General features: G+C 38.8%; 2 protein-coding genes across 4 annotated transcripts; one reads left to right on the plus strand and one right to left on the minus strand.

The window, feature by feature from the left end:
- Positions 1–554: 554 nt before the first annotated feature.
- On the minus strand, positions 555–11,475 carry mvp (major vault protein). 2 transcript variants are annotated; one of them, XM_057346776.1, is made up of 17 exons: positions 11,332–11,475; positions 9,573–9,711; positions 8,858–9,053; positions 8,528–8,651; positions 8,079–8,210; positions 7,897–7,991; positions 7,294–7,530; positions 6,992–7,117; positions 5,408–5,605; positions 4,618–4,853; positions 4,153–4,350; positions 3,658–3,802; positions 2,466–2,677; positions 1,704–1,820; positions 1,371–1,497; positions 1,091–1,279; positions 555–993 (listed from the first exon to the last, which is right to left on the minus strand). In XM_057346776.1, exons 2-17 carry the CDS (start codon positions 9,689–9,691, stop codon positions 868–870), a joined length of 2,577 nt encoding a protein of 858 aa, XP_057202759.1. In that variant the 5' UTR covers positions 9,692–9,711; positions 11,332–11,475; the 3' UTR covers positions 555–867. The 2 variants fall into 2 exon arrangements, with proteins under 2 accessions (XP_057202759.1, XP_057202758.1); XM_057346775.1 differs by having other exon boundaries at positions 5,408–5,608; positions 11,332–11,473.
- A 757-nt stretch (positions 11,476–12,232) lies between these two features.
- phb (prohibitin) lies at positions 12,233–15,490 on the plus strand. Of its 2 annotated transcripts, none has more exons than XM_057346833.1 (8): positions 12,233–12,249; positions 12,901–13,001; positions 13,536–13,638; positions 13,726–13,887; positions 14,035–14,177; positions 14,262–14,378; positions 14,462–14,557; positions 14,711–15,490. In XM_057346833.1, exons 2-8 carry the CDS (start codon positions 12,921–12,923, stop codon positions 14,921–14,923), a joined length of 915 nt encoding a protein of 304 aa, XP_057202816.1. In that variant the 5' UTR covers positions 12,233–12,249; positions 12,901–12,920; the 3' UTR covers positions 14,924–15,490. The 2 variants fall into 2 exon arrangements, with proteins under 2 accessions (XP_057202816.1, XP_057202815.1); XM_057346832.1 differs by lacking the exon at positions 12,233–12,249 and adding an exon at positions 12,284–12,335.
- Positions 15,491–16,160: the final 670 nt, after the last annotated feature.

Consider the following 16,160-nt stretch of genomic DNA (forward strand, 5'->3'; position numbering starts at 1 on the left):
TTAACATTGTGTATTATTGTTTCGCTCCGCTTATTTGTGCAAACGAAGATAGATCGCATCTCGCAACTCCGCGTAAACGTGATGGCGCAGCGTGGTGCAGTAACCAAGTTTGCCATGTTGCCATATTGTAGAATGCCAGTAAACCAAATTGAGGTATGAGACCATACAATGCATTAAGCAATCATAAACTACTTTTGGATTCGACCCATAACATGCATAGTTTTGAACTATGCAATTTTAGATTACAAGCGTGGGTTAGGATTTTTGGATTACAAATATCACAAATACACTGGAGTTTCCTGAACTTGTGTGTTGCTTTTTTATATTTTAATTACCAACTAAAACAATCCTAACAAAAAATAAAAACTATAAATTACGTTTTACAATTTCTCCAATTAATCCATATTATTAAAAATATTAATTTATATTGTTCAAAAATGCAATGCATAGACCATGATATTTTTATGCTTCGCAGCTAAAAGCACCAAAATATAACATTAAAACTGGTTGTTCATTTTAACAGCACAAACATAAATAAAAATCATATAAAAATATACGGTTGAGACAGTCATTTTATTTGATATTTGATAATGTAATAGTCCTTTACAAGTGAGTACAGAAAAACATATAGACCTACTGTAGCAATTTAACCAAATATTCAAAAGGCACTTAATATTTTTAAAGTCTTCTGAAAAAGCCAATGTTAGTAAATGCAAAAGTAATCTATTGTTAAACTAGGTTTTGGAAGCGTTACAGCAGGTTCTTGCTATGCTGCATTTTCACATTTGTAATATCTTTTGGTGGTTTACAAACACAGTTATAGTATAAGGTATAAGGCCTCTTCATCTTAGTCTATTCCTTTTTTTATTAAATTTGGTCGTCTTTGCCCTGCAGAGCCCCCAGGAGGCCATTGGCAGTAGTAAAGAGATTAATAGGGGAGGAGCCATCTGTGATAAGAGTAGACTTCAGACCCAAAGACTGCAGGAGCTTCACCTGGAGGAAAACATGTTATATGTGAGATCATTGCATTATGCATTCAGATCATTCAAACACCCTTATTTTTCAGACACCCAGTTAAAAACAAATGTACCTGTAGTTCGGGTCCAGCACGAGCCATTTCCTTCAGAGTTTCGGTACCCAGACTGCTCACTAGCTGGCTGAAGCGCTGACTCTCAATCTCAGCCATCTTTTGTTGCTTATCTACCTCCAGGTGGTCCATCTCTTTCTTATAGCTAAGTTCTTGATCCCGTGCCTTAGACAGACGGGCCAGCTCAGCTTCCTGGGAAGGCAAGTGTATGTCAACAACCGCGGTAAAATGACAAATACTACAATCTCAGAACAAACAGAGTGAAGAAGAGTAGAAGCCATACAGCATCGATTCTCTGAGCTTCTGCTTTGAGTTTGGCCTCTTCGACAGCGGCCTCGCCCTGTATACGAGCTGCCTCGGCTCTGGATTGAGCTTCGGCCCTTGCTGCTCCTGTGCTCTCCACTGCAGCGCTGAGACACACAAAACAACATTACTGATTATTGGATTATTGACCATGAAGTTGTAAAATGTGCAGACCAACTTTAAAAAAGCGCAAAATCAGGGTAATGCTGGACTTCCAATTAAACAATCACAATCAAAACCAATCACAATCAACTAACATCATGACTGACATGACCTAACCTGGAAAGTGTCGTTTTAGCATTAGATTTTATACCTCTGGGCCTCCAGCTCCAGCAGCTCTTTTCTCGCCTTCTCTGCCTCTGCCTGGTCTGTGATCTTCTGCCTTTCTAGGCGGCCACGAGCCTCCTGCTCCAGACGCTCAGCCTCATGTCTGACAGAAAGAGACATAACATTAAAATAAGTATTTCAGATATTAAGAGCAAAACAGGCACAATTACAGATATTTGATCTTATTAAAAAAACAAAAAAATCTGATCAGTTGCTTTACCTTTTGTCATTTCAAACCTTTATTACGTTCTTTCTCTTTTGAAGAACACAAAAGAAGATATTTTAAATAATGTTGGTAACAGAAAAGCGATAACCATTGACTTACATTGGTTTTGTTTACATACAATAGAAGTGAATGGGTACCATCCCTTACAGAAAAGAAACCCAACGTGATCACTTGTGGAGACATATCTCGACATGTTGCACATGGAAATTTACAAGGGATTCACACAAAACTGTTCCAAAAACTCACATTTCACATGTGATCACGTGTGTTTTTTACACATGTGAATTTCGTGTGTCTTTTCTGTAAGGTATCGTTTTTTGATCACCAACATTTTTCTAAATATATTTTTCTGTGTTCTGCAGAAGAAAGAAAGTCATACAGGTCTGAAATGACAAGAGGGTGAGTCTCGTCTTTGGGATGAACTATCCCTTTAAATCTGAAATAGTAGATCTGGCATGATAGTAAATAAATAATGAAAGAAATTTTTTAATCAGGTTAGTAAAATAAATTTTGTCTTTCTACCGTGCTGTGGCTTCCTGTGAATTGGTGGTGATCTCAATGGCTAGTTGTACACTCTTCTGCAGAGCGTCACGGGTCCGTTGATCCACTGGCTCCACAGATTGAATGTCCACGCTGGTGATGACTAACGCGTTCTGATTGAACCGCAGGCTGGATCTCATCGCAAGCTTGTCATCGAAACCAAAGACAGCCGAACAGATGATCCTGTTGGAGTTCTTTTCGACAAACAGACACATATTATCATGGTGTTTAAGGGCAAAATTGCAGCTCCAATCCCTTAACCTATATTTTAAAACATTTTTAATAGACGGGAACACCAATACTGTTTATAAGCTTCCCAGCATGAACCCTAGAAGCTGGTTGGCAAAATGACAAGAGTACAATTTTACAAATAATTCCCAAAGTTACATTTGTGTCATTTCATAGTTTGAGTTTTTTATTATTCTAAAATGAAAAACACAGAAGGAGTATGCAACAGTAGTGAAAGCTTTTTGCCTATGAAATATTTGTGGTTTAGTATCACACTCTGCAATGTATGCAGTTTGAAAACAATGTGCTTTACTTTCAAATAAACATACTATATTGTATGCTTTATTCAGTTTTGTTTCGGTTTTAATCCTTTCAGCCACACTGCTGACTTCAGGCAAGTGGTCACTGTGTGGTCACTTTTTTCCTTTTGCAATGGCAGATATGATTGCACAACAGTCTGTCGACGCTTTATGAAACCATTATAAAGCACTGCCAAAGCAAAGCCTTAAGTCAAGCAACTTCTGCAACACATAATTCTACATTATTCTTACTTAGCGTATCAGAACACTGGTGCCATCATTATCGACAAAAATCTGAATGAAGGCAACACAGGTCGGGAAATGTACTTAGCGTACAAGTAAAAAGCACAAAATCCATGCTGCTGTCATGGTACTGAATCATGCTAATACAGAACCTAATCATTAAGGCTGCATGACAACTCAATGTGTAACTAACTCAACTCTACAATGGCAACATTATAAATAATCAAATGAATGAAATAGAAATCTGTGATTTAGAAGGTTCTCTTGTCTATTTTCTGATAAAAAAACCTTGTGATTGTATCAATACAGACAGGAAAAAGCAATACTGACCAACGTAATTAAGTCTTACTGTGATTCAAGTAAACTTGGTAAATAAAGTTATTTAATACAGGTGTGTCATGTACCTTGTGGAAGTCATCAAACTGCACAGAAGCAACAGCTCCTCTGATTCTTGAAGCAATGGCCTTACACGCATCGCCCACAAAATCAGGCACTGAGAACAGAGCAGCACCCTGGGCTGCATCTGCAGGCTGTTTGATATCAAAGTGCCTAAACAGAGAAAGAAAAGAAAATAAGGACACTTAACATCTCTTTAATCATTGTTCATACAAGGGTTTGAACCTACAACCTTTGGTTTTGATATCAAAACTGGACATGATATCAAACCATGACCACTCACTACTGGGCTTATCACACTTAAAATTGTTTACACGGTGACCTTCTTAAACCTACATTATTGTGTGCCGATTAGTCATCAATTCGGTCATCAGGTTTTACACTGTGTAGACTTTGACCAATGAAAGCCTTTAGAACTGATCTTCAAAGCACTGGCCAACAGAAGCATTACTAACTGATACTATTGCCCATAATAGACATACAGTGTAAAACACAAAACGTACCAGTTGTAGGAGAGCTGAAGCTGCAAGCGGGCATGGTCAGCTGTTTCTATGGTGATGATGTCAGTGCAAAAGTCTGGGCCGAGCAGGAGACAGATGGTTTTGATGACGTTAGGACGTTTGGGCTTGTCTCCAGATAAAGACATTACTGTAAACTGCTCATCGGGACCCAACATCACCAATTCAGGTCCAAACACAACCCTGTGAGAAACAGAAAGAGAGAAGGATGAAAAGAGTGCGAGATTTAATTAAAGGGCTATTTAAAACGTCCAAATCATGAAACTCATGTACAATTTCAAAGGAATTTGTTTCAATACAAATTAAAGTTGCAATCTATACATTTCTTTGAACAATGAAACGATGAAAAACAATGTTCAAAACTTCATTCAAAAAGGTAAGCTTCTAATTAAATTTGAGCTGTCAGATGTGTCAGTTTAATGTCATTTGACTTCTACTTGTGTAAAGTACCTGGCCTTCTTCTCCCTGTAATCGTAAACTTGAACAGCCGCATTGTGTGGAACACGAAAAGTGACCACGCTGTTTTTATTCCTCTCAGCCGGTAACACTGCTCCAAAACGGGTGGAACGGTCGGCCAGTGGGTCACGGGCTTGACTCAGAAGAGCCTCCACATTGGCTGGAAGCTTCTTTTCCCACAACTCCTCATCATGTGTTAGCATGTAGGTCTGCCCAATCATAGCGCGCACCTGAGAACCACATGTTTACATCATGAGTGGGGTTTCTGAGCAAGTTTTTAAAAATGGGATAAATCTGAAATCACTTCATTAACTCGGGAGGAATAATAGATTGACCTAAAAGGCCTAAATGAAACCCTTATTAGTTCAATTTTGCTTTAAATAATTAAACGAACAGTTAAATGCAAAAAAAAAAATTCTGCCATTTAATTTCAGAACAGAACTGAGAATGTGTCATAAAGATGTAAGCGTACTGTGGCTGTCAAACTCTGTAATGAATCCCCATTCACTTCCATTTTATAACCAAGATATTACAAAAATAAAAATTATAATACAAAAATGTATTTTTGTTTTCCTCAGAAGAAAAAGAAAGAATTATGACAGAATTTCGGGGTTGAACTATTTCTTTCAAAATATCCTTTAATAAACAAGTCAAGAATAATCTCAAGTCTTTTCTGTCACATGTGACTACTCTTTATAAAATGTACAGCAATCTCAAATAAGAGTCATAAAATCTGTTAAAATGTAAAGAATGAACTTGTGCTATATTATCTCCAAAATCTTGCCTTTCCAGTTTTGATGTCTCGGATGTAAATTCCCTCATTCTCATCCAGTGGGATGGCCTCACGTCGCATCAACACCTCCACGGAGGTGGGTGGCACATATTCGATTGGGCCACGCAGCATCCAGCGGTCACCTGGACGACGCTGGAGACCTCGCTTTTTGGTGCGTTTTCCTCCTTCTTCCTCTTCCGTTTCTTCTTCCTGCTGAAGCAATGAGGGAAGACGCTGGGCGAAAGAAAGGACGAGGGAGGAGTAACAATGGCAAAGATTAGTGTAAGGTGGGGACTGACACTGCTGCACAAGCGGCATAGACTGTGCATATTTATGTGTGTGTGTAAGCAAGGGTAAATGAAACAAATTGCAAAAAAATCAAATTCACAAAATCAACGAAAATAAACGAATGAGGATGGGAATAAAAGTTTATAACAGGGATGGGGGAAGGGAATGAGTTAATGAAGAAAGTGATGTAACCTAAAGAGACACTCATTTTAATGCAAGAAACTCTCGTGCAGTTGCGCTACTTCTGTAATGTTATTCTTATTCATTATTCACCTTTGATCACGTTTATAAAGTTTTTGAGATAATGTTTAGTGCAAACTCTCCTCCATGTAAATTAAGCTTATGAAATATTGCACAAGGAAATCTAAAGAAATGTTATATTTATCATTGTCTCAATTTTCTTTAAGCAATCATGACGGCGGTAATTCTTCAAACAACCATGAAGTGACAGTGAGGAGTAACCGGGCACACATCCAGACACCCGCTGTAGTCGAATACACTTTTGGCATTTTAAAGAGCTGATTCAGGTTTCTGGATTACAATGCTTTAGTGTGCCAGATCACAATTTTCTGCTCAGAACCAGCCTGTGCAATGTTTGTGCATATTTACTCTATTACCCTATATGCATTATTCCCTTAGTTGGTACTAACAACGCAGACTGCATGTGCAAATAAAATGCTGTATCAGTGAACTCGATTCATCCTTAGTGAACACCTCCCTCTTTCTGTCACTCTGCATTTAAAACATTATATTTTCTGTTTGTTTAGTGATCCAGAAAAAGCTCTTCCTGTTCACACACACATACACACACATGAACTATGAATCAGCGTAAAACACAATAAAACCTTCTCTATACTAACAGACGCTCCCTTGGAATATAAATGTGCTGTCAAAGATTTACGGAATGCAGTATATGCCTTTGTTTCTGGGGAAGGGTCACAACAATCAGTGAGTACAAGGGGCATAACCACAGAACTCTTGCAGAACAGGTAAGGTCTGTCACGTAAACATACCCACTCTATTTGTTTTCTTTTGTTCCACAATCTCTCTGTCTCCACCCTCTCTATTGATTCAGCCTCCATTCAGTTTTTAGGTTTTCACCCTCACAAGCTTTACCTCTCTCAGCTATGCTTTGAATTTAGTTTGAATACTATTTGAATACATCAGAGCTCTTCTTTTTTCCTATTGCAGAGAGCAGGTGTTTTAGGACATGTACGTTAATTATGTGCAATGTTGCTATGCCTGTGTCATTATATAGTAAAAGAGACATTTAGTATTTAATTATTGATGATCAAACATGTCAGGTACCCCTTCTGTGTCGATAAAGGCCTCCACGGCACGGAGAACAAGCCCCTCCTCTTCAGACAGCACGTACACATCCTGAATGCCATTCTCCAGTTCCTCACCTGGCCTCAGAAAGAATGAACGCTCACCCTACAGTACGAGTAATAGAGAGATAGAAAAAGAGAGAGACACAAAAAATTACATTTGTTTAAACAAGAAATGAGGCCAAGTGTTTTATCACCCTCATGTTTTGAATACTGTATTAAAAATACTGTACTAAATCCTATAATTAATATTTGTTGTAAAAATGACAATGGTGTGTTCACCTTCACTACTCTCTTCTGTCCGAGCTGAGGTTTTCCATCATGCCCCACGGGGTCCAGAATCACACAGTACTGCCTGCTGTTTAGTGTCGTCACTTCAACCACCCCGACAATCTCCTCGGCAACAGAGGGTATATGAGCTTCTCTGTCGGCCACGGTCACCAGCCACTCCTCTCCGGTACGGCGGTCCTGGCCCCCGGCATCACGGAATGCGCGAAGTGCTCGCACATGCAGGGCATTCTACCAAAGTGAAGACATTGACCTTCATTTATAATTACTGTGCGCTATACGTTAACCTTTTCATAGAGACAATTAATCCCCAATGGCTATGGATAAAATCAGTGGCTAGAGTAGAGAGGAAGTAAAATGAATGGCAATGCCATGTGGGGATTTAAGCACTTGAAGGGCACTGAGGGAAGGGGACATTACTCCAAGTGTCATTCTAAACTAAAGAAAGCCATCAAATACCTACACAAAAACTCTTCCACAAGACAATTAGCAAAGAGAACACTTTTACGAAGGCATTGTCTGTATATTTTACTAAACGCCATGACAAGACAAGACAAGACAAGACAAGGGAGAGAGAGAGAGAGAGAGAGAGAGTACCTTGTCTGTAAGGATGAAAGCATTGACAATCTCCACGACCTCTTCATGAGCTCCAGGCAGGTAAGCTCCCACCTTACTGACCTGCCACTCCTCACCTGAGACACACATTTAGAGTTACATTGTGCATTCAAATCACCTGCAAAACATCGTCTGTTGGTGTTTTTGTTTCTGTGGTCTCGCACCTGTAACTCTTCGGACTCCGCTTCGGTCCAGACCCTCTTTACGTGCTCTGAGACGAATGGCTTGGTTCTCTCGGATTACGGTGGCCTTAATGACTTCCAGCACTGCCACCTCTTTCCTGGGAATATACGTCCCTGCCAGACGTTAACAGACAGGTTAGACATATTAGATCGTCATATGCTATTTAGATTTATGAATTAGGCGTAATGTTGTTTTGTTACAATGAAGAAAAATGTCTTGCATGGCGAGGGAATAAAGCTTTCTTTCACAAGCTATTTAATCTTCACAATGCATTCTACTATTTACAAACACTCCATGAGGAACAACTTCTTCATCTTTCATTTCCCCTCACTTATTAACTTCCATATTTTAACCTGCTGTTTCCACTGAACAGGTTATTACTGCATAGAAGTGAAATGTCAGGTGGTTTGTAGTTGTGCTGCAGTATTACCTGGTCCCTCAAACAACCACTCATCTCCCGCTACTCTCTTCTCTCCTCCCTCCTCTTCAAAGTCAAGCAGGGCCTGCAGGCGCAAGGCTGTGTCTGGGTACACGATCTGCAGCGGTGTCACATCCTGTAAGAATGATAGAAAGAGACACAGTCTTTACGGTCAATGTAAAATATCAGTGTACAGTATGAGCTACTAGAAAAAAAGATCATGGGTGTGGTACAAATTTTGACTTTACACAGTCTTTACAGACACCACAGGCTGTTGACACCCACCATACGTCTGAGCCCTTTAGCCACAAACATTAACACATTAAAAGAATATCTTCATACCTTTTGAATCTCTTCACCAGGATAGAGGGGGAATGGGTCCTGGGTCAGACGGATCTCCAGGTCAGCGTGTCGGAGCTTGGCTTGACCGGATCCATCAAACTGAACCCGGCCCTCATCGTCACGAACAACAGGGTTGAGCACAACACAGTAATGCCGAGGTGGCACCATTATCATACGGACTGGAGAAAACAGAACCCTGGTAGAGAAAATTGGGGGGGGGGTTGAGGGAGTTTTAGATGTATGAGTTTGTATACAATTGGAAAAACATACAGTATATACATACATAGAGCTGATAAGTCATTTAAACATGTAAACTATTAATACAAATTCAAGAAGCTCTGAGCCTCCTAGAATATGCACTTCCTAGCAATATGCAGTGTTGTTTACATGTAATGCTCTCAAAAATGGCAAACTAAACAGAACAGCCAAAGAACTGAAATAAATCTATGAAACATGAAACATCTATGTACATACAGCTACATTCTATTAATAAACATGATTATGCACGATCAGCTGTTGCTTAGCTTCAGGGAAATTAGGGGCATCAGACAGGCTTTCCCAGCACCCCCTCCCTCCTTACATTTTGAAATCTGACATCAACAAAGATGAGAAAACATCTGCACTGGTTTTTAAGTGTTAGCTTGTAACAATCTATAAACGTTTGGAATATGTACTTCACTTGCACAATACCCACTTTGTATCTTTTTTTTATTACCTTTCATTGTCCTGGCGGATGTAGGTGAGAGGGCCGATCTCCACCCGCGCAATGTTGGTGTTCTGATCCAACACATGGATGTAGTGGTGAGGTGGGATCCTAATGATTGACACATCCATGCCTTTTTCTGTTGGGCTCTCTGATGTATCAATTGGAAGTATATACAGAACATGTTAAATATCAGAAAGTGAAAAGCTCTTTTACTTGCAACTAGCACATAAGGACAACCAACAAAGTTAAACAAATCTTAGAAAAGTTGCACGTTTAATATAATCTACTGTACACACACACATTGTTGGCAAACAACTGACAAACCACACCTTTGTTACAATCCTTGTATAGGAAACAGGTTGGTTGCTAGGAAAGTCAATAGTTTATTCAGATTTGAGGTTTGGTTCTCAATTAGGACATTCTTCCCATAATGTAACTATGTTTATTCTTCCATTAATAAGCTTTATAAGTATATTAGTTTCTAGATATGAATGAACGTGAATGTCAAAATGTTTTCTAGGGTGGTCTAGTCTGTGAAGTCAAAGGTTGTTTTAAGGTTTTATGAGTGTACACGCTCCACTTGTTAACTTTATCTCTTAGGGCACATTTAAGATAAGGCTGCTAAGAGTCAGGTGACTGCACCAATATTTTATTGATCAAATTTGTTGATAAATCTTTGATTTCATCAGGCCTTGCAGTTTGGAACAGGAAAAATGTTAATCGAAGCACTTTACAAACACACCCCAATCTACTAGGGATGTGATAATAATATCACAATCTCACTGTGCGGCTATAATACCTCGGTATAGTGTCCATGGTAAGATATTTTTTGCTATATTTAAAATGGCTAACTTGGAAACGTGCCATAAGCATCCTCTTTTCTTTATGCTCTAATCATAACTGTTGCTTAGAGGTATGAGTTATAGTATGATATAAATCAAATGACCTAAAAATCCCAAATTGCAAAATATTTACATATCGTTTAACACATGAGGACGTCGATGTTAGGCTCACTTCTCTGGACAAACGTGTTGCAAAAGTAACGATGTTTGTACACGTATGCATCCACAACACAATTGCTACAAAGACTGACAGCCCGATAAGAACGTCTTCCACAACAATCACAATCTCAACCAGTGTAACGTCATGTCAGGTTGTGTGTAGCACACATTGGTGTTACAATGTATCTTCGCTAAGAAAAGAGTAACTAAACAGAGTCGTGTTTTTATTAAAACCGTGCTTTAAATAATTAAAGCATAAACATTTAATAATGTTGATTCATCCCAATCACAAATTTTCAAACTCTACCACAGTTCTCGGCATCAAACCAAACGCTGCGTTTTATGATGTCATTAAATGGGCTGGCCTGGTTTGAGATGGACCAATCGTAAAACGTTTACGTTGACACGGAAATAAAGTGTTGCATTAAAGATAAAATACGTTAAAACAAAAGTATCGCATGACAACTAAATGAAATTTAACTCTTATTAAATATCGTGGATTAAACTGATATGGTTTATTTGCTTTATTTTTATGATTATGTGCATGTAAAACTCATAACCATATTCTCTGTCTGTTCTATTCCCTTTGCTTGTGCTACGTTGTTGCACATGAAACTCTCATTGTCTCTGTTGTGTATCTTTATGCATGTGGCCTATCGTACATTTGAAAATCAACATAAAAACGGAGAAATATTTAATACGTCATATACAATGGATGTTAAAGTCATAATTTGGATCGAAGCAAAACAAATGAGAACTCGACTTACACTTTAGGAAGAATAAGTCCTTGAAACTGCCAATCCGATGTTGAATTCGTCAGTTTAAAACAGATGACTGCTCTACACTGCGTTATAATAAGCTGTAGGTAGGTGTGTCCTTCTGGGCGCTGGGGGTTTAACCAAGTAGGATTTTCCGTAGATGAGTCACAATATCACGTGGTTTACTGTGCGCAAGTCATTTGGGGGGCTCTCACTAAATCCTTGGTATTTCGAGTCTGACGTCATCACGCAACCGTGTTTTTTGGCAAGTTTAACAATCATATTTAATTTAGATGGTTAGAGTTAGGTTAGGGTAAAGGTTTCGTAAGACTTGAAACACCAAGGATTTAGTCAAAACCAACAAGCCACGCCCACGGATCTGACTCGAAACACCAAGGCTGCATTCAGCCCCGACAAAACGTTGCAAAACGTTTTTAAACGGAAACGGTGGTGCGGTTGAACACCCTGTTGTGATGACGCAAGAGTTGAACTATGGCAGCTGAGAAGGCCATTCTTAATGTTCTTTTTGAAGAATTTTCGGAGCCTGATGAAATCGGTATAAATACGTGTTGAATACTGCAAAATACATCTCTTCTAATATATTCGATTTTTGCGTATACCGAGCTGCAGCGGACACATTTAAACGACTTTACTTCAGTCTCTTTAATACCGCGTGGATTATTTTTTATATATACCGCGTGGATTATATACATGTTGCTGCTGATTGGGCTGACATTCTTGACACACCCAACAAACAAGAGAAAACGTATCACAAACCCTGTTGTACACCGTTGCAAACTGTTTCCAGGAAACGTGTCGTTCAACCCGGAAACCGTAGCAAAACGTTTCCTGGAAACGACGTCAGTTTCGCGCATGCGCGGAACAAATCGTGTTTCCGGGACGGATCGGGTAGCCACAAATCACACGGTGTGCAACGGGGTTTGAGATTTTCTCTAGTTTGGTGGGCGTGTCAAGAATGTCAACCCAATCAGCAGCAACATATAACCCACGCGGTATTAAAGAGACAGCTCGCACAATGGGTCCACGTAAATTCGTTTACAAATGTGTCCGCTGCAGCTCGGTACACGCAACAATTGAAGATATTAGAAGACATGTTGACACCTAATGACGTTTTCTAGACTAATAGTCTAATAAATTAATAGTATTGATACGATTTTTTTCTGGGTTTAAAAACGTTAGATTTGGTTTTATCTAATAAAAGAAAAGTAAACTATTCTTTTCTTTTAATTTAGCTAATTTTATAATCATAAATGTAAATACCGAATAACTGAGCCTTTGTTTTACTTCTTGAAAATATATTTATTTGAAGACTATTTTGCATTCAAATAATAAGAAAACCATTAAGACTTTCTATATGTGAATATCAACATATTTATGTAATGAAATGCCTAACCCCTGAGTCTTTGTGTTTATACGTATTGTTTCATTTTTGGCTGTACTATTTTTTGTGTCTGCTTTGTTGAAGTTCAATGCAAAAAGCGTTCGTACATAAAAGCAGCAATCATATGCATTGGTACTCATGGGGGCGTTTCTTTCTACTTCCCTCTATCCAACCAGAGAAGTCTTTGTTCAAGGTCATGCGCATGCTCGTTCGCCTCTGGTTCATGTGTTTCTTAGGCTCCGGCGGTGGAGGTCATAGTGATCTAATAGCACAGGGGGTAAGTGATCACGTTGTAAAAAATATGTTTTATACGCGGTGTCGTCAGGTTTACTTCATAAACTCAAATAATTATATTGTGGTCTGTTAAAAGAGAAACAAGCGTGTTTTTTAGAGGTAAAGCTGGCGACAAGGTATGATTGCATGTGAATTTCAGCATTAGCGTGTAGCAAGCTAGTTTAATTAAATCATCTTAATTACTAGTGCAGAATTAGTTTAAAACCGGATTTTTTTATGATATTGGTTATTTTGTTAACGCAAGCTGTTTAACCAAGAAGCTGTACAATCTTATAGGCATTTTAACTTGACAGCGGTTTTTCAGTGACCATGCTTAAACTAGAAAAGTGTCACTGGTTAGCGTATTTCATTCGTATCAGTGTCATTTCAAGGTTTACGGGTCGGAATGTTTGGATTATCCAATGCATTTATAAAATTCATCTGAACTGAACGCCAGTAATCGTAGAGAAATAGTCAACTGAATGTGTGCATTACATTTTATTTTCCGAAGTAACGCTGAACGTGCTTCTCTTAATAGGACTGTCATATTGTTGCCATGGCGAAACTCTTCGAGTCAGTTGGAAAATTGGGATTAGCCTTGGCTATTGGAGGAGGTGTCGTTAACTCTGCTCTATTTAATGGTAATTATTATATGCAAGTAATGTATCATATAAATTGAGAATCGTATAACTCTGAAGTTGAACTCTGTGTGGTTTTTTTTCTTTTAGTCGATGCAGGCCACAGGGCAGTCATCTTTGACCGGTTTCGAGGTGTGCAAGATGTTGTTGTTGGGGAAGGCACACATTTCCTTATACCATGGGTTCAGAAGCCAATCATCTTTGACTGCAGGTCCCGTCCACGCAACGTGCCTGTCATTACTGGTAGCAAAGGTACATAACATCATATAGAAAGATTTTGTAATTTCTCTTTCTGATGTTCTCCCTTTATTCTTTGATTCTCTATCTTCTGTCGGTTCCATTGTGCTTATCATCTTTGTCCTCTAACTATACCCAATGGTCTGTCTTTGTCCTTGTTAGACTTGCAGAATGTAAACATCACCCTCAGGATTCTGTTTAGGCCTCTTGCAACGCAGCTGCCACGAATTTTTACCAGCATTGGTGAGGACTACGATGAAAGGGTTCTTCCTTCCATCACCACCGAAGTGCTGAAGGCTGTAGTGGTGAGTATTGGTGAAGTCGCTTGGACTTGATGGCAGAAGTTTAATAGATGATACAAACACAAAAGCTTTTGTGTGCTTCCGCAGGCCCGTTTTGATGCAGGTGAGCTTATTACTCAGAGAGATCTGGTGTCCAGGCAGGTCAGTGAGGATCTGACAGAAAGGGCATCAACCTTCGGCCTCATCCTTGATGACGTCTCCTTGGTAAAGTCTTCTCCCTATTTTAGTTTATATTTCACAGCCTCTGTCCACTCCAGTGTCTCACCCTCACGTTATGTTACCTTCAGACACATCTGACATTTGGAAAGGAGTTCACAGAAGCTGTTGAGTTGAAGCAGGTTGCACAGCAGGATGCTGAGAGAGCCAGGTTTGTTGTAGAAAAGGTAAGAGAGACTCTGAATTTAATATTTACACCATGACAATTAGATTGTGAAACATTTAAATAAAGAAACTAAATAGTAAGCAATTAAGAAATCATGTTATGCTATTTATCTGTTGTTTTCATAAGCAAAATTCTATCTGTATTTTTCTCTCAGGCTGAACAGCAGAAGCAGGCTGCCATAATATCGGCTGCTGGTGATTCCCAGGCTGCTCTGTTGATCGCTAATTCTCTGGCAGAGTCTGGTAATGGTCTGGTGGAGCTGAGAAAGTTGGAGGCAGCTGAAGACATCGCCTTCCAGCTCAGCCGCTCTCGTAATGTTACCTACCTGCCATCCGGACAGGGAACTCTCCTTCAGTTACCGCAGTAACGGGGGAACTGGACACACACACACACACACACACACATCACTTCTGTCTCTAAATTTGGCTGCTTTGGAAACAGTAATGTCTGTAGAATCAATGCAATTCTGTAATCAGACTATATGCAAACAAGAAGACAAAAATTCCTTGTTTTTCTCTCTTCTAGTCCAAGCGTTCTCTTTCTCTAACTTTCTGAGGATGTTGTACTGACTGCCACTAGGTGGTTTCAGCAATTGGAAAGAGGGACACAAAGTTTGAGTGTATGTGTATTTACATAGTAAAGTGTGAATTGACATTGTTTGAAACCCATAAGCCATTTCAGTTCAATCAGAGTATTGTTCATTAACAGAAATTGATCTAATTTTAAGACCAATTACAAAGCTACTTTAAAGTGTATGTTCATAAGCAGTAACAAAGACTTTGTATGTTTATGATCTCAATTGCACCTGAAGGATCGGCTGTGTTGCATTTTGGTTTAAATGCGTTTTGTTATTGTTTGTGGCAGAAGAATTGCCCTTGCATTCCACAAGTGGCAAATTCATTAAGTAATGGTGAATAAATTCATTTATATGAAACTGAAATGCATTGTATGTTGTTTTATTTCAAAAGGAAATTTCCTTTTGGTGCAGAGAGTGATGTCTTTCTGGGTGCTGCAGTTTTTTTTATAAGAAGCACAACAACGTTTACATTTCTCTACTGGTGTTCTTTCTACGTGGAGTACAAAAACGTTCTATTTATTTTACTGTGTTTCTTACGCAGTTCCCCCGACAATGTGCAACGAGTGAAAGCATTAAATGCAGGGTATGTGTGTTTGTCTTTTAATATCCACCAGAGGACATCCGTGCTTATTATCAAAATCATCATCCCTCCTGTGACACCAAATCACAAAACAATGTATAGTAAAACAAAAAACTTTGGTTCTTTTCTTACTCCCTTTTGAAACTAAATTTATGAAATAGCCAACGAAAGATGCTTGCAACAGAATTAAAATGCCTTATCATCAAATAGTATGACGTCAAAGTAAACTCTCTTATGTTGTTATATTCGAAATGTTTGTAATTCTGCAATATGAACACATTAGGAAGGGAAAGAAAAAAAGTTTGCGAATCAAAACAACTACCTTTACCCACAGGATGTCACTGTTTCTTTCCTCTTTTTATACTTTTGTCCCCATCTTTTAGGGAATATGAAAAATGTGTATCATATGTGCCAAATTGTTAAATTTGATACAGTTTTATTTAGCTT

Source organism: Triplophysa rosa, linkage group LG11, assembly GCF_024868665.1.
Source record: "Triplophysa rosa linkage group LG11, Trosa_1v2, whole genome shotgun sequence".
In the NCBI taxonomy this organism is placed as follows: domain Eukaryota; kingdom Metazoa; phylum Chordata; class Actinopteri; order Cypriniformes; family Nemacheilidae; genus Triplophysa; species Triplophysa rosa.